Source organism: Lithobates pipiens, unplaced genomic scaffold, assembly GCF_037356315.1.
Source record: "Lithobates pipiens isolate NorthernLeopardFrog02 unplaced genomic scaffold, aLitPip1_a1.2 Scaffold_30, whole genome shotgun sequence".
Lineage (NCBI taxonomy): Eukaryota > Metazoa > Chordata > Amphibia > Anura > Ranidae > Lithobates > Lithobates pipiens.
Window position 1 is genome coordinate 62,137,564 of NW_027507791.1, and position 19,121 is coordinate 62,156,684.

General features: G+C 45.9%; 1 protein-coding gene across 3 annotated transcripts in view; it reads right to left on the reverse strand.

The window, feature by feature from the left end:
* PPP1R36 (protein phosphatase 1 regulatory subunit 36) overlaps positions 1-16,146 on the reverse strand; it is a 114,202-nt gene extending 98,056 nt beyond the window's left edge. For all 3 annotated transcript variants that reach the window (XM_077464333.1, XM_077464332.1, XM_077464331.1), the window contains exons 1-2: positions 16,055-16,146; positions 1,160-1,224 (exon numbers count right to left, since the gene is read on the reverse strand). In XM_077464333.1, coding sequence (XP_077320459.1) covers positions 1,160-1,224; positions 16,055-16,063 — 74 coding nt within the window. In that variant the 5' untranslated portion in view covers positions 16,064-16,146. The remainder of the gene's footprint in view (positions 1-1,159; positions 1,225-16,054) is intronic.
* Positions 16,147-19,121: the final 2,975 nt, after the last annotated feature.

Sequence of the window (19,121 nt, forward strand, 5' to 3'; positions counted from 1 at the left end):
ACTTAGTATTGTCGCCATTATTTACATATGAATGCTGGTTATTTACATGTAAACACAGGGTCTGCAGGTGAGTCATCTGTACACAACAATAGGGCAGAGCTGGGCAGCATTAGTACCAGCACTTCACACTGAGATATTGGGACACAGCCAGGGGCGGACTGACCATTCAACCACTCGGGCACTGCCTGAGGGCCCCAGGCCACTAGGGGGCACCATCAGGGTTGCCAGCCTCAGTAAAACCAGGGACAGCACCAGGGACAGTACGTAAAAATCTTTTTTTTTTTTTTACATCTGTCTCTGAAATGTCCCTTCCCGACATCCTTTTGGTCTAAAACTCCAGAGATTATAGCTGCCCCACCTCTCCAGTACCTTCTCAGCCAATAGAAACAGGTCTGTATATACTGTGTGAACATGTATGTGTATACTGTGTGATTGTATACTGTGTGGCCCCATAATCTATGATTGCCCAGGGGCCCCATAATCTCCTGTTGCCCAGGGGCCCCATGAGTTGTCAGTCCGCCCCTGGACACAGCACAGGACTAAAACTTCAAGGGACAAGGGAATTTAAACCTGGATAGTTGGCAAGTGTGAGGCAGCTGTTTTTGAGCCCCACAACAATGACAGGGCCCAGGGCCCTGCCTTAAAGACGGCCCTGCACGTTTCACTATGTCGACATTTAAACTTTTGACAAAGTGAAATGCGTTAGAGGTCAGAAAAAAACCGATGGAACAGTCCTTTGTACTGGAAAGTACCAGTTCACTTTTATACCAGGCTTTTTTGAAGGCTTCTCTTTCTTTGTTAGAATATCAAGAAAAAAAACATCTTGTATAATCATGTTCAGTTAATACAAGCAATGCCCTATTTGTCAAGGATGCAACCAATTTCTGCAGCCTGTGCAGATATTCCCAGTGCCAGCCTGGAGTGAAATTTCAGAACACAAGGTACAATGAAAAAACACATAGAGTAGAGATCACAGTGTTGACCAATATCTGCACCGCTTTGCTTGCCTGGAAATCATTTAAATGCAGTCTATAATTTCAGTATGTATGATAACATGCCATTTGTTTTCCCAGTCACGTAATTATTTTGTAATAATGCATACAACCTATAAACGGTCAAAAAAATGTATTCAGTATTAAACATTAAATTGTATCTTTACCTTGAAAATTCAAGGGTCTTGGTGTCTTCTTTCCAGTACCAGTGTCCGGGTGTGGGTTTTGGGATCTGCAATACAATATCACATACATGTCATCTGTTTTTTAAAGAGATTCTCTGACTTTGCCCATTCAGAGCATACTATTCACACCTTCCATATCCTTCTCTGCTGTCAGATGACTGCATCCTGCTCCTCATGTGACAGTGTTTATTGGCTGCTCCCTACCCATTACCCCCCCCCCCCCCCCAAGCCTTGAGCATTCACGATTGATGCTTTTCTTTCTCTGAGAATAGGTGCAGGAACTCAGCCATGCCCTCCACACACATACACACCCACCAAACTGCATCAAACAATGGGTGTGGCTACATTTTTACTAATGGTGGGAGGTCTTAAAGCGGCTTTAAACATCAGGAGTGCATTACAGAGCACAGAGTGCAAGGGTGCACTAGACACATAGAGCAGAGCTCAGGGGTGTCCTATACTCAGTGTTCAGGGGTGCACTTCGCACAGAGAGCAGAGTTCAGGGGTGCGCTACACACAGAGTGCAGAGTTCAGGGGTGTGCTATGCACAAAGTGCAGAGTTCAGGAGTGCGCCGCACACAAAGCACAGAGTTCAGGGGTGTGCTACACACATAGAGCAGAGTTCAGGGGTGCACTACACACAGAGTGCAGTGTTCAGGGGTGCACTACACTCAGTGTTCAGGGGTGCACTACGCACAGAGAGCAGAGTTCAGGGGTGCGCTACACACAGAGTGCAGAGTTCAGGGGTGCGCTACACACAGAGTGCAGAGTTCAGGGGTGCGCTACACAGTGTTCAGGTGTGCATTACGCACAAAGTGCAGAGTTCAGGGGTGCGCCACACACAAAGCACAGACTTCAGGGGCGTGCTACACTCAGTGTCCAGGGGTGCACTACACACAAAGTGCAGCGTTCAGGGTTGCACCACACACAAAGCACAGAGTTCAGAGGTGCGCTACACTCAGTGTTCAGGGGTGCGCTACACAAAGAGTGCAGTGTTCAGGAGTGCGCTATACACACAGTGCAGAGTTCAGGTGTGCGCTACACTCAGTGTTCAGGGGTGCGCCACACATAGAGTGCAGAGTTCAGGGGTGCACTACACTCAGTGTCCAGGGGTGCGCTACACACAGAGCGCAGAGTTCAGGGGTACACTACACACAGAGTTCAGGGGTGCGCTGCACTCGGTGTTCAGGGGTACGCTACACACAGACCGCAGAGTTCAGGGGTGCACCACACACAAACCGCAGAGTTCAGGGGTGCGCTACACACAGAGCGCAGAGTTCAGGAGTGCGCTACCCACAAACCGCAGAGTTCAGGGGTGCGCTACACACAGAGCGCAGAGTTCAGGAGTGCGCTACACACAGATTGCAGAGTTCAGGGGTGCGCTACACTCAGTGTTCAGAGGTGCGCTACACACAGAGCGCAGAGTTCAGGGGTGTACTGTAGCACAGAGTGCAGAGTTCAGGGATGTTTTAGAGGTGTACTACACACAGAGTGCAGAGTTCGGGAACTCAACCATGCCCTACACACACACACACACACACACACACCCACACCAAACATCATCAAATAGTAGATGTGGCTAAATTTCACTAACAGTGGGAGGTCTTAAAGTGGCTTTAAACATCAGGAGTGCATTACAGAGTGCAGAGTTCAGGGGTGCGCTACACACAGAGTTCAGAGGTGCACTACACACAGTGTTCAGGGGTGCTCTACACACAGAGCGCAGAGTTAGATATTATTTAGGTTATTGTATGGATGGGAGTTAGAGGAGCTGGAGGGTCTACTATACACTACACACAGAGCGCAAAATTCAGGGATGCGCCACACACAAAGCGCAGAGCTCAGGGGTGAGCTACACTCAGTGTTCAGGGGTGCACTACACATAGAGTGCAGAGTTCAGGAGTGTGCTACACACAGAGTTCAGGGGTGCACTACACTCAGTGTTCAGGGGTGCACTACACACAGAGCGCAGAGTTTCTTGGGTACTCTACACACAGATTACAGAGTTCAGGGGTGCGCTACACTCAATGTTCAGGGGTGCGCTACGCACAGAGCGCAGAGTTCAGGGGTGTGCTGTAGCACAGAGTTCAGGGTTGCCCTACACACAGAGTGCAGCGTTCAGGGGTGTTTAGGGGTGCACTACACACAGAGTGCAGAGTTCAGGAACTCAACCATGCCCTCCACACATACACACACACCCACCAAACATAATCAAATAGTAGGTGTGGCTAAATTTCACAAACAGTGGGAGGTCTTGGGGGCGTGGCTTGGCGCGCAAAGGGAATGGCTGCCTGATCGAGGAGCTCCAGGAGACCCGTAGCCCGATAGCCTCTTCTTTGGCCACATTGCGCTAAAATATGAGCAGACCGGCCAGACACCATATCGGGACACGAGCACACCGACAGTCTGCTACTCCTCGTACCCGCAGCATACAGGACATCTTCCCTACCCAGGCCCGCTTAGGCCGCGACACACCATTCAAGATGGAGCAGGCTCATGGAGAGGAAGAAGAGTTAAGCGATGGCTCTCAGTCCACGGCAGAGGATTTGGTAAGCAGGATGGGAAACCCTGACCACCCTCTCACACTGGGCGACATGACTTCTATCGCTACAGACATTAAGAATACGCTTTTTACAGCGATTACAGACTTGAAGGCGGACCTGCTCTCCCTAACTGAAAAAATGACCACCCTGGAAAGAGCAGAGAACAGGAGCGACAAGGCGGTACGCAGACTGGAAGCCACGGCCACCTCTCACACAGCGCATTTGATAAACATTAACAGGCACTTAGAGGACCTCGATAATAGGGGCAGGAGATGCAATATCAGGGTGAGTCGGTCCTGATCAAATTCCCTCCGCTTTGCGATCAATCTTTACCAACCTGCTTGAGAACCCAGCAGACACCCCTATAGACTTTGTGCGAGCTAATAGGGCCTTAAGTGCAAAACCCTTGGACACAGCACCACCCCGGGATATAATCTGCTGCCTCCAGAGCTTTCCTCTAAAGGAAGAGATTCTTAACCAAGCTCGGAAGAACAAACAAATTTTATTTAATGATGCTGAGCTCACGCTGTTCCAGGACCTGTCTCCCATCACTCTACAAAATAGGAAGGCGATGCGCCCATTGTTGGAGGTGCTCAGGGAGAAGGGCATAGTTTACAAATGGCGCTTCCCCTTCGCCTTGCAGGCCATGCTAAATGGGAAACAATTGCTGCTGCGAATGCCTGAAGAACTTCCTGACTTCTGTGCTGGCTTAAACATCCCTTGCATGGACTTGCCAGACTGGTATGCAGAGTATAAGGCCCCCCTGGCAGACCTTAGCCCGGTCAGCACACCCCTGTCATCACTGGCTAAACCGCCACTGAAGAAAAGCAGAGTTGGAAAACAAAACACCTTCGACGGGGGTCGCCCACCATATCCAGCTAGACACTCCAGGAATCGGGACCACACATGAGGGGATGATCCGATCCATTGTGATAAGTTACACTCCCTTTTTGTACACCTAGCGGACCATCTTGGTCTCATTACTGGCCATAACCCTGGGAAATTAACTGTTTGTTATACTGGATATTATACCTTTGCATCTTTAACTTGCAACTGTACAGGATATGACAGTACCCCTTCCACGCCTCTGGACAATATTGCTTGAACTCTGGGGGGGGGGGTATGCTCCCCATTTTTTTTTTCTCAGATGGAACCGATCTCCAGCAATATGGACCCCTACAAACGGCCCACAGTGAGTTACCCCTGGCTACATCAGACTTTTACGCCTATTTAGCTATAACTGGAGGGGATGAGAGGAAAGAGGGGGAACTGGTCACCCGGGGAGAAGGCGGGCAGTATGGGGGAGGTCCCTCCCCCCTTTTTTTTCCCCACCATGCATAGACCAGGGGAATAATCTTTCCAGGAAGTTAAGTGTTAATTTAAACATACAGTTAGGAGTGGCTGATTCCTCAGGTTCGCGCCTGTCTCATGTGGTTTGGGATGCTATGCGAATGTCTACCCTACCGCCTTTTTAGCACAAGCGGTGGACATTATAGCTTTGCTAAACCCTAAGGTGTCGGATGTAATGGAATTTACAGTCTGGTTCTTGTTTAATATGCTGCGGTTTCTGCTCTTACCAGAGTTTACAGCAATGTTTGTTTGTTTCTTTTCTTTTTTCCTTTACGGTCTTAGGCCGCGTACACACGGGCGGACTGTATGGCCTACTTAGTCAGTCGAAACACATTTCAGCGGACAGTCCGCTCGTGTGTGGGCTTCAGCTGACTTTTTCAGCGTGCAGTCTGGCGTACTAAGTATTTCGGATTTTTCGAAATTCTGTCCGTCATACTTTGGTTTCAGCGGACAATCCGCTCGTCAGTAGGCTAGTTCGACGGACTAAGAATGGAGCATGCTCAGAAAGGATTTACACGGCGGAAGGTTGCATTGTTGTGTATTGGACTTCCTATTTCTAGTCCCGTCGTACGCGCTGTACACGTCATCGCACAAGCTTTCGACGGACTGTTTGTGCATCCGTGTGTGGTCAAGTCCGTTCATTCGAAAGTATGACGGACTGTCCGTCGGATTGTATGACGGACTAAGTAGGCCATACAGTCCGCCCGTGTGTACGCGGCTTTAGTGATACTTTTGGCCAAAGAATATAAATACACCCATGTCAGAAGTGAACATAGGGCGATGGGTCTCCTTTATGATAGCTCAGTTATTGAATATTTTTCTTATCAGCTTAAGTGTTTTCAGAGATTTACTCAAGGTATTGTCCTGATTATCTAACCCTTCAGTGGAGTTCCTCCCACTCACCCCACAAGTGGACAGAGCGGTGTTGCAAATAACAACCCACATACTGTCCACAGATAATCCTACCGCTTGCAGCTTTGACACTTGCAGGCTGATCCTTGATATTCCCTTATATACCCTATAACTAGGGAAGTTTCTTATACTTCCCACACCCTTAATCTTGTCTGGTCTTCTCTTATTTCTGGGTCCCTCCCCTTTTCTTTGTTTCACTCTTCTTTTCTCTTTTCTACAGAGCAGGAGATCGTTTGGAGTAAATAACTAGCCCGCCATGGCATACTCCTTGCTGGGCCGCAGACTGACCATGGTCTCGCATAACATCCGAGGTCTGAATATCCCAGAGAAGCGTACTTCGATACTCAGGGAATTGAATAAGGTAAAACCCATGTTTGTATATCTACAGGAAACGCATTTCCAAAGTAATAAAATCCCAAAACTTTGGCATAAAAACTTCCCGCAGGTATTTCATGCAGCAAACCCCCTGGCTAAAACGAAGGGGATTTCGATTTTACTCCATAAAACAGTGGGTTTTGAGGTCTCTCAGCAGCTATCAGATCCCGAAGGCAGATAGTTATTTTTGAAAGGGACTTGGGGAAACACTCCACTAACATTAGCCAAAGTCTACTTTCCTAACAGTGCGCACAAATCTTTTTGCAAGCACCTTGTCGAAGAGTTAAAATGTTTTGCCACTGGTTGTATCCATCTAGGGGGGGATTTTAATATACCTCTCTATCTGGCTCAGGATACTTCCACAGGTAAATCGAGCTTGGCCTATAGCACCTTGAAATATGTCAAGAATCTCCTGCACTCCTTGACCTTAATAGACTCATGGCGAACACTGAATGCAACAGGTAGAGATTTTACATGTTACTCAGCGCCCCACGACAAATACACGCGAATCGACTACATTTTTGTCACACAAAGAGACTTATTGGATGTACGGGAGGCAAGCGTAGGTTTACAAACCCTTTCTGACCACGCTCCCGTCTCACCCTCAATTGACCGTCTGGACAAACACGCCAAACCCTGCATATGGAGTTCGAACTCTACCCTGTTGACTGACACTGAATTACTTCCTAAATTAACTGACACTTTACGTAATTATTTCCATGAAAATCTCTCAGAGGACCTTTCGCCCTTAACAATTTGGGAAGCACATAAGTGCGTAATGAGAGAAGAGTTTATCAGAGCAGGGGCATTCCGCAAGCGGGAGGCAGAACAGCAGCTTAACGAATAAAATAGCATCCCTAGAAGCCCAACACAAAAAGTGGCGGAATTATTACAAGCACGACAAGAGCTTCAGGGTTTACTGGAAGCAAAGAGCAAATGCACCCTTTTCTTAAAAAAGACAATTTATTACGAGCATGGGGATAAGGGGGGAAAATTTCTGGCCAGAGCTTTAAAAGATGCTTTCTTAACCAACAACATCCTGGCAATTAAATCTGTAGAAGGAACCCTGACGATCCGAACAGATAAAATAGCGGAAAGCCTTCACCGGTATTATTCTAAACTCTATGACGTCCCCCACCAATGCACACCAGGGGAGTTACAAGGAGATAGGAGCCAAATTATCGGAGACTACATAGTACAAAGCGGTATGCCAGTACTCTCCCTGGAAGAAGCAGAGTCTCTGGAAAGTCAGATTTCCTCAGAGGAACTGCCGGCTACAATTAAGAGTCTTAAACCCGGGAAAAGCCCTGGCCCAGATGGGCTTACGGCCCATTACTATAACGTTTTTTCAAATTTGTTAGAAGCTCCACTCTTAAGAACTCTTAATTTTTTCATGGAACCCCGCCTAATCCCTGCCATGTTCCTAGGTGCCCATATAACGGTACTCCCCAAGCCAGGAAAGGACCCTACGGATTGCACTAGCTATCGATCCATCTCCCTCCTAAATTTGGATCTGAAAATTCTAGAAAAAATAATACCGAATCGCCTGCGCATCTTCCTACCACAATTAATAGGTCCTGAACAAGCAGGGTTTATGCCCGGGAGAGAATCCAGGGACAATGTGACTAAGGCCTTAAATTTGATACACCATTGCCATGACACTGGCATTGAGGGCCTTCTCCTGTCCACGGACGCGGTGAAGGCCTTCGATAGGGTCACATTGGACTACCTATTAGCTACATGCGCACATATTGGCCTGAGACCCCATATGTTCTCCTGGATCTCCTCCCTATATCAGACTCCAACTGCACAATTACAAATGAATGGGACCCTGTCCGAGCCGGTGCTTATTAACCACTTTCAGACCGGACCAATTTGCTGGTCAAAGACCAGACCACTTTTTGCGATTCGGCACTGCGTCGCTTTAACTGACAATTGCGCGGTCGTGCGACGTGGCTCCCAAACAAAATTGAAGTCCTTTTTTTCCCACAAATAGAGCTTTCTTTTGGTGGTATTTGATCACCCCTGCGGTTTTTATTTTTTGCGCTATAAACAAAAATAGAGCGACAATTTTGAAAAAAACGCATTATTTTTTACTTTTTGTTATAATAAATATCCCCCAAAAATGATAAAACATTTTTTTCCCTCAATTTAGGCCGATACGTATTCTTCTACATATTTTTGGTAAAAAAATCGCAATAAGCGATTATTGATTGGTTTGCGCAAAAGTTATAGCGTTTACAAAATAGGGATAGTTTTATAGCATTTTTATTAATAATTTTTTATTATTTATTTTTTTACTAGTAATGGCGGCGATCTGCGATTTTTATTGTGACTGCGACATTGTCGGGGACCCATCGGACATTTTTGACACATTTTTGGGACCATTGTCATTTATACAGTAATCACTGCTATATAAATGCAGTGATTCCTGTGTAAATGACACTGGCAGTGAAAGGGTTAACCCATGGGTGGCAGTGTAGGGGTTAAGTGTTCCTAGGAGTGTGTTACTAACTGTGGGGGGGTTGGGCTTTCATTTAGTGTACACTGATCTCTGCTCCAATCACATGGAGCAGAGATCAGCGTCACTAGTTGCTAGGCAGAATGGGAAAATGTTGTTTATACAGCATTTCCTCCATTCGGCCGCTCCGTGAGACGATCGCGGGGATGCCCGCGGCGATCGAGTCCGCGGGTCCCGCGACCGGACTCACGGGGGTCCCGACCAGCGCGGGAGCGCGCCACCGGCGGCGCGCTCCCGATGGCACGGCGGCAACGAATATTGGACGTACATGTACGCCAATATGCCTGCCCGTGCCATTCTGTCGACGTACATCGTCGTGCGCTGGTCGGGAAGTGGTTAAGAACGGCACAAGACAGGGATGTCCTTTATCCATCCTCTTATTTATATTATCCCTGGAACCTTTTATTCGCACCATTAATAGTTCCCCATCCATTAAAGGGTTCCAAGTTGGGCCAAAAGTTTATAAATTAGCCGCGTACACAGATGTCTATGGCTATGTATCCCACCTCAAGATTAATTACACCAAATCAGAGGCGATGAACCTTACGCTCCCAATAGACATATTGGCACAAGCTCGAGCAAACAACTCTTTTAAATGGGTTACAGGCTCACTTAAATAAATAGGAATTTGGCTGACGCCCCAGCTTAGCGATATCTTTGCGCAAAATTTCAAACCCATGTTACGCCAGATATAAGCAGACTTAACTAAATGGTCCCTTAAACTCTTTTCTTGGTTCGGAAAGACACGCTATAATTAAAATGATAACATTACCAAGATTACTTTATCTCTTTCATACATTGCCAATTGAAATCCCGGCCACTTTCTTCAAGCAACTACAGTCTACCCTCTGGAAGTTTCTGTGGGCCAATAAAAAGCCTCGTATTAGCCTACACATTCTAATGCGACCGAAGGTAGATGGGGGTCTGGGGTTCCCGAACTTCAAATTTTATTACTATGCCACACATCTGGCAAGAATTATTGACTGGCACTGCCATGTGGGAAGTAAAGATTCGGTATCATTAGAGGAGAGTTTTTCAAAGACCCCTTTAAAATTTACCCCTTGGATACCATGGACAAAATGCCCATCGGATTTGTCACAGCATCCTCTCATTAAAGCCACGCTGAAGGCTTTCCACAAGAAAGCCACCCACCATCAGATAGCTACTTCCCCTGGGCCTCTAACTCTTATCTTGCAGAATCCTGATTTCCCCCCGGGTATGGGATTGAGGGCTTTTGCACTGAAAGACAACACACCCCTGCTAGCCTTACATTTCACATCAGCCGGACAGGTTCTCTCATATGATAGTGTGCTGGGCGGCCTCTCACCAAGGAAATTGCCCTTCTGGAGTTATAGACAAACATGCCACTACCTGCTTGCACTCGTAACAAAAAAGGAGATGTTAAGGGACCTTACCCCCTTTGAATCCTTATGTCCTAAGAGTGAAACCGTTGATAAAACAACCTAATTTATATATGCGTGTCTCCAACAGCTTGATAAATCCGATTCAGTCAGGTTCGGGGGCCAATGGGAGGCAGCTCTCCACACTCATTTCACTGACAAACAGTGGCAAAATGCATGCATTTTAGCCCACAAGTGCTCCATTAGCACCAGGCTCCAAGAGAATTCATATAAGCTACTTTCACAATGGTATGCTACACCAGATAAAGTGAAGAGGTGGTATCCGACATCCACGGACCTGTACTGGAGATGCGGGGAAGCTAAAGGAGATATGCTGCATATCTGGTGGAGTTGCCCCCAGATAGCCAGCTTTTGGGGACAGATCTCTAGGGTAATTTTGCAGATCACAAATACAAAGCTGAAACTTTCACCAGCCTGCTGTTTAATACACGTCTCTGATTTCCCATTGGGGAGATATAAATGATCTCTGACAAAGTACCTTCTTGTAGCCGCAAAATCTCTGATCCCCAGATATTGGAAACTACAAACAACACCAACAATTGGGGAATGGGTCCAATCAGTCAATCACATTTTCACAATGGAAGAAACGCTTGCTATTGCAAATGAAACAGCAAACAAATTTCATAAAACCCGGCCCCCCTGGGTGCAATTTAAATATTCGGATGTATCCGACAATCTACAGGGTGAACAACCACCCTTTTCTGTAGGGTAATAATTACTACCTCTGCCTTTCTTCTCTTGGTGAATAGCCCGGCGAGGAGAAGCTGACAGATCTCCTCTGTGAAGAGACTTATGCTCTGCATCTTTACTTCTTTCCTACTATATTTCTTTCTCTAAATCTACCCCTTATATGTTTCACTGGGTACCTAGTCCTTCTTCCCTTCCCCAGCACTAACCCAGAGATCCACATGTATTCTGTCTATGCCACTTGGATCTAGTTTCTATTGTAATACAACTTAGTCTTATTAAGGAATGTCATTACAATGTACTGATTGAGATGTCTATGCAAATCCATAAGATGCTCAGGTTGAGTTTACGAGTGGTTTTACTGCTTAGTTTACAAAGCTGTTTGTTAAGTATACAGATACACTGTGGTTTCTGTTAATGTAACATAACATTTGCTCAATAAAAGTTTTATTGGGAAAAAAAAAAACAGTGGGAGGTCTTAAAGTGGCTTTAAACATCAGGAGTGCATTACAGAGTGCAGAATTCAAGGGTGAGCTACACACATAGAGCAGAGTTCAGGGGTGTGCTACACTCAGAGTTCAGGGGTGTGCTACACACAGAGCGCAGAATTAAATATTATTTAGGTTATTGTATGGATGGGAGTTAGAGGAGCTGGAGGGTCTACTATTGGAGCACTTGGTCACAAGAATTATTCAAGCACCTGGTCACTTACCATTGATATAATCTTTATTTCGATGGATAATAATATTATTTTCTCAATAGAGCAATGCTAAACTGTTGCTTAGTTTACATGCCATCTTCCATTGCCCCCCTCACATTCTCACGTGGTCGAGTGCTCCCTGACACAGGGGAGCCACAGCTTTTTGATCATGCGGCCACACTGAAGTTGAGAATAAAACAATATTTAGGCCCCTGGGTGTTTTATGTGTGGTGCGGGGAATAAAAGTCTTAAATGCTGCATCTTTGATTCGCTTTTATCAAAACACACAATCTATAGATTTCAATGATAACATGCCTAAGGGCTCATACACACAGGATGTTTTTGCAGATGCTTTTAGGGGCATCTGGAATTTTTTTTGACTGCCTCTGAACTCTCCTCCATGTTAGCCTATGTGTCCATGCACATATAAACTTTCAGAGGAGTTTGTAGACATAAGCGTTTAGGGGCAGTAAAAAGAAACGACTGCCTGTGCATCCTGGAGCAAAGGCTGTTTGGCAGTGAAAACTCAAAACGTCCTAAATGCGGAAAAACAGTGTGACAAGCTTTTAGCCACATTTGGTGTTTTTAGCTGTCAATACATTTTAGGGAGCCTTATTATTGTAAAAACCCTAAGGGTCCTTTCACACGTGGATATCCACTCAGCGGGGAGCAGGCAGAGGACAGGTCCATCTCTGCACACTGCGTAGGGACGGACCTGTCAGAACGCGGCTCTCCTCCATGGGGGATTGGATGATGGATGGAAAAGTAGGTTTTTCCTCCGTCACACTTTTTCGGATCGGAGTGGGTCGGATGTCACCGCTGACATCCAATGCTCCATAGACCTCTATGGAGCATCCGTTCAGGTCCGCTTAAAAAAAATGACAGGTCGGCAAGTAGTTAAATAAAAAAATTAGTTACTGCACCATGGGACACATCTTTGTTGTTATATTTGAGCACTGATCCATCCGTGGAAGGGCCTCAAAGGGATAGTACGGTGGCCACAGGAAATGTGGCGTACGGGGGGGGGGCAGACCCAGCTCTGTGACGTTTGGGGGCCCAAGTCCTACTGGTCGAAGCCCAGACCGCAGATGAGGCGCCAGGCCAGGATGGCCAGGGAACTGCGTCTGGAATCACTAAGAGTCTTGCTCTTTTCAAGGTTTGCTATCGTGCTGGGAGATTGCCCCTCTGATGCAGACGGGGGTCCTCCCCCCCTTCCTGCCCCGCTTCCCCCTCCCTGACTTTGCTGAGCAATCAGTGGCCACAGACCAAGCAGGCTGAGTGAGCACCGTGCTGGACGGCTGGGACTTTGACATTTTTTGGTGTGAGGAACCACGGCAGCCAAGCATTCATATCGACGTGCCTTTTTGATCCTTAGAGTCGGTTGTGCTGGGACACGAAGGGGGGCTAGGTGTGTGTCGCAGCTGGATGGGGCACCACCCCCACTGCCCTCGCTCCCGACTCCTCCCTCCCCGGGGAGTGAGGTGGGCGGTGGGGCACGAGCGAGGGCAGCAACTCTGGACACGTCTGGCCCTTCTAACAGCCAGTAGAGGCAGATCTGCCTGAAAGGGATTATTATACAGAGTGTTTATTGACCTATTCTCATAGGTCAGAAAATGAAAATGAGCATTCACACCTGAAGGTGCTGATGCACAGTGGTGATACAGTGCATTCGGAAAGTATTTATAGCAACAACGACCCTAAGCACACAGTCAAATTAGCAAAGGAGTGGCTGTGGGACAACTCTGTGTATGCCCTTGAGTGGCCCAGCCAGAGCCCAGACTTAATCTCTCTGCTGAGATCTGAAAATGTCTGTGCACCGACGCTCCACCTCCAAGCTGATAGAGCTTGAGAGGTCCTGCAAAGAAGAATGAGAGAAGCTGCCCAAAAATAGGTGTGCCAAGCTTGTAGCATCATACTCAAAAAGACTTGAGGCTGTAATGGGTGCCAAAGGTGCTTCAACAAAGAATTGAGCAAAGGTTGGGAATACTTATATACATAGGATTTTTTTTTTTTTTCTAATTTTTAACTTCTTTCATGTTTTCATTATGGGGTATTGTTTGTAGAATTTTGAGGGAAAAAATAAATTTAATCCATTTTGGAATAAGGCTATAACATAATAAAACGTGGAAAAAGCGAAGCGCTGAGATTTCTTTCCAGATGCACTGCATTCGTGCAAGATTCACTGGTGTTTTGCATCACATTCTAAACGCAACAAGAGGGAACACCTCACGGAAGGATTTACATACATCTGTTGGGATTTATTATATACAGGCGGTCCCCAGGTTACAAACAAGATAGGGATCGTATGTGTGCTCCATCTGACTTTTTCCGCTGGAATTTCCGGCACACAAAGTTTAAGAGCAGGATCTAAAATTTTCCGACAACAAAATTAGATCAGTTAAATTCTGATCGTGTGTAGACAATTCCGACGGACAAAGTGCCATGCATGCTCAGAATAAATTAAGAGACCACAGCTATTGGCTACTGGCCTGTTTATAGTCCCGACGTATGTGGTTTACGCCACCTCGTTAAGAACGATCTGATTTTTTGACAACTTTGTCTGATCGTGTGTATGCAAGAAAAAATCTGACGGATCTTGTTGTCGGAATGTCCGACCGTGTGTACGGGGGCATTACAGGAGTGAATTTCCCTTCCTAGGGGTAGATTTCCTGTCGCTTCTTGTTGTCTCCCTCTGTAAGTAGGAGTCGTTTGTAAGTTGGATGTTTGTAACTAGGGGACCACCTGTAATGGGACTATTTCTGCACATTAAATTTGTTAATATTTCATTTTTCCTGCTGGGTTAGAATCCCTGTAAGGTGTTTATTTTTTGTAAGATATAATAAGCATTCACTTTATATTGATTTAAATGAAGTGTGTCGTTTATCCACGTGTATTTAGAAAGTTTATTTAGGTCCTTGTATGGATGGGAGTTAGAGGAGCTGGATGGTCTAATATTGGAGGACTTGGTCACAAGAATTATAGAATCACCTGGTCACTTACTATTGATAATATCTTTATTTAGATGGATAATAATATTAATTTCTGAAAAGAGCAGTGCCAAACTATTGCTTCGTTTACATGCCATCTTCCATTGCACCACCACCCACCACCCCTCCTTGTTGTCAGCACTCCCTCTAATCCGCTGCAACTGCTGCTCAATGGAACAGATGACCACACTAAAGCTGATAAAGAAAGGATATTTACATGCTACATAGGTTACTTCCACTTTAAATTACTTCCTGTCCCCCGTACTTAGCCATAGCTCCCAACTGTCCCTGATTTGGAGGGACTGTCCCTGATTTGGAGCAATGTCCCTCTGTCCCTTTTTCCCCCTCATTTTGGTCTGATCTATATAATTGTATATAAAATTCACTTTTTATCCTTCAAAAAGTGTTTCCCAGTGCTAAACCTTTCATCCAAATTATAAATTGCTGCATTTTTTTAAAGCCAATATAAAGGAATAGTAGCAGTAAAAAAGCCCTTGTGGATTTAATTAACCTTTGTTGTTAATTCTCCTTTAAGAGGGTGTGGCAGGGGGCGTGTCCTATGCCTACATACATTTGCTAGTAGGAGTCCCTCATTCCCATCTCAAAATATTGGGAGGTATGACTTACCTGTGTTGTCACCCTAGGACAGGAATGTGTTAGAACTATATAACATCTCCCTCTCTACTCCCAAATGGTGGAGGTGTTTTGTCATTCATGGAGATAGCAGGGAACAATGTTAACTGATAACAGTGCAGAGTGTATAGGGAGTTACCAGCTTCCTTGATCTCTAGCTGGATTAATGGCTATTTTCTTTTTTCACTTATCAGATATCATAAAGTGTGATCAATGCTACAGTATATTTAGCAGAGCAAAAGGTAGCAAAAAAGGCCACTTTCACATATCGCTTTAGAGGGAACGCTTTAGAGGGAACGCAGGCTCCCTCTAGCAATTTGGGAGCGCAATTCATTAATTTCCTTGAATGGGCTGCCCTGTGCACAATTGTCATTCCAAAGAAGCTGAAAGACCAAATTTTGGCAGTGATGATTTTTCTGTGATTTTCGCACCTTTTGTAGCGTGACGATCGCAGCAAAATCACACTGCATTTGGAGTGCCATTCAAGATGAATGACACCCAAACGCATGTCATGCCTTTGGCTGCGATTTGGAATTGCATTTTACATCGTCCATATGTGAGTGGGTGTAAGGGAAGCTTATTGTTGGAGCTCACATACACCAGAATGTCATTATTACTGATAGTACAGATATTTGGAATTAGGGTGAATTTTCACTGGAGTGAAATCGACAGTAAAAAACGACCCCAGATACAATACTGTGAAGTACACTGACTGATCCAGCAGAGCAATAGGAATTAAGCAACTTACCGGCTCCATAGCTGTTCAGAAGGATGGCCATTTGCAATCACTGCATTGTTTACAGCGAGGAGTTGGTTGCTAAGCAGTCAGTAGTAGACGCCTCTGTAGGCTGTGATTGGCAGGGGGGTGTGGCTACAAGTTGAAGCCTGAGATGAAGGTGAGAGCTGGTCGTGCTGGAAGAGTCAGTGATATTCAATGTATGTTCCCTTAGATTGTTGATGCTCAAGTTGAACACAGACTACAATAATTTTCCTCTCTAGTGATTCTTTTACTGCCTCAATACAGGGCAGTTTTACCCCCTTCCTGCCCAGGCCAATTTTCAGCTTTCAGAGCTGTCACAATTTGAATGACAATTGTGCTGTCATGCAACTCTGTACCCAAATTAATTTTTTTGATCATTTTCTTGCCACAAATAGAGCTTTCTTCTGGTGGTATTTAATCACCGCTGGGTTTTTCGCTAAAAAGACAAAGAAAGACCAAAAAGTTTGAAAAAAAAATTTCTTACGTTTCTGTCAGAAAAGGTTGTAAATAAGTAATTTTTCTCCTTTACTAATGTGCGCTGATGAGGCTGCATTGATGGGCACTGATGAGATGGCACTGATATGCAGCACTGATAGGCGACACTTATGAGCAATGATAGGTGACACAGAAAGACAGCACTGATTGGCATCACTGATGGGCACAAATTGGTATCATGGATAGGCATTGACTGGTGTCACTGATGAATAATGGTTGGCATCACAGATGGGAGAAAAGTGACATCACTGATGGGCAATGTTGGGGCTGCACTGTAATCAGGGAACTGATGAATAGTGCCCTGCAGTGGCAGGTGGTGCTCAAAATTTTAGGGGGGTGCAAACAAACTGAAAAATTCTGAAAAAAAAACATCAGTTGCAGCCTCACTGTGCCCATCAATTGCAGCTACTGTGCTCATCAATTGCAGCCACTGTGCCCATCAAATGCAGCCCCTATACCCATCACATGCAGCCACTGTGTCCATCAAATGCAGCCACTGTGCCAACAATTGCCGCCACTGTGCCCATCAATTGCAGCCACTGTGCCCATCAATTGCCACCACTGTGCCCATCAATTGCAGCCACTATGCCCATCAATTGCAGCCACTGTGCCCATCAATTGCAGCCACTGTGCCCATCAAATGCAGCTACTGTACCATCAAATGCAGCCACTGTGACATCAGTAGATGATAGGCTCAGTAATGGCATGCAATGCCAAGCTGCTGCTAACAAAGCCAACAGAATATTGGCATGCATTAAAAAAAAGGGGATCAACTCCAGAGATAAAATGATAATTCTCCCACTCTACAAGACTCTGGTCCGGCCGCACCTGAAATATGCTGTCCAGTTCTGGGCACCAGTCCTCAGGAAGGATGTATTGGAAATGGAGCGAGTACAAAGAAGGGCAACAAAGCTAATAAAGGGTCTGGAGGATATTAGTTATGAGGAAAGGTTGCGAGCATTGATCTTATTCTCTCTGGAGAAGAGACGCTTCAACGGGGATATGATTTCAATATACAAAAACCATACTGGTGACCCCACAATAGGGATAAAACTTTTTCGCAATTAAAATTAGAAGAAAAGAGGTTCAACCGTAAACTACGTAGATAGAGGGTTCTTTACTGTAAGAGCGGTATGGATGTGGAATTCCCTTCCACAGGGGGAGGTCTCAGCAGGGGGCATTGATAGCTTTAATAAACTATTAGATAAGCACCTGAACGATCGCAACATACAGGGATATACAATGTAACACTGACATATAATCACACACATAGGTGGGACTTGATGGACCTGTGTCTTTTTTCAACCTCGTCTACTATGTAACTATGTAATTGCAGCCATTGTGCCCATCAAATGCAGCCACTGTGCTTTCAAATGCAGCCACTGTGCCCCATCAATTGTAGCCACTGTGCCCCATCAATTACAGCCACTGTACCCATCAAATGCAGACACTCGTGCCCATCAAATGCAGCCACTGTGCCCTATCAAATGCAGCCACTGTGCCCTATCAAATGCAGCCACTGTGCCCATCAAATGCAGCCACTGTACCATCAAATACAGTCACTGTATCATCAAATACAGCCACTGTGCCCATCAAATGCAGCCACTGTGCCATCAATTGCAGCCATTGTGCCCATCAAATGCAGCCACTGTGCCATCAAATGCAGCCACTGTGCCCCATCAATTGCAGCCACTGTGCCCATCAAATGCAGCCACTTGTGTCCATCAAATGCAGCCACTGTGCCCCATCACTTGCAGCCACTTGTGCCCTATCAAATGCAGCCACTGTGCCCTATCAAATGCAGCCACTGTGCCCTATCAAATGCAGCCACTGTGCCCATCAAATGCAGCCACTGTACCATCAAATACAGCCACTGTACCATCAAATACAGCCACTGTGCCCATCAAATGCAGCCACTGTGCCATCAATTGCAGCCATTGTGCCCATCAAATGCAGCCACTGTGCCATCAAATGCAGCCACTGTGCCCCATCAATTGCAGCCACTGTGCCCATCAAATGCAGCCACTTTGCCCCATCACTTGCAGCCATTTGTGCCCATCAAATGCAGCCACTTGTGCCCATCAAATGCAGCCAATGTGCCCATCATAGGCAGTCACTTGTGCCCCATAAAATGCAGCCATTGTGCCCCATCAAATGCAGCCATTGTGTCCATCAATTGCAGTCATTGTGCCCCATCATATGCAGCCACTTGTGCCCATCATATACAGCCACTTGTGCCTATCAAATTCAACCACTGTGACCCCCGCCCGCCTTAAACCTTCCTATCCTTAAAAGCCAAGGAAGCTGCTTCTGTTTAACCTGTAATGCCCATGGTGCTGGACCTGTGATCAGTTATGATACCAGCCATTTGATGGTTTGACAGTTTGGTTGAGGAAACAAGCAAATGTGACAGTTAGCATCTCAGCATTCCAGGAATGTAACTGTTTTTTGAAACTGGTAAATCAATGTGTTTAATCCCGCTTTATAATTTACTGCTGTTCAGGGGCTCTGGGCTTCAGCAAAATGGCGGCCTCCATGAAGAAGAAACAGGAGCAATGTT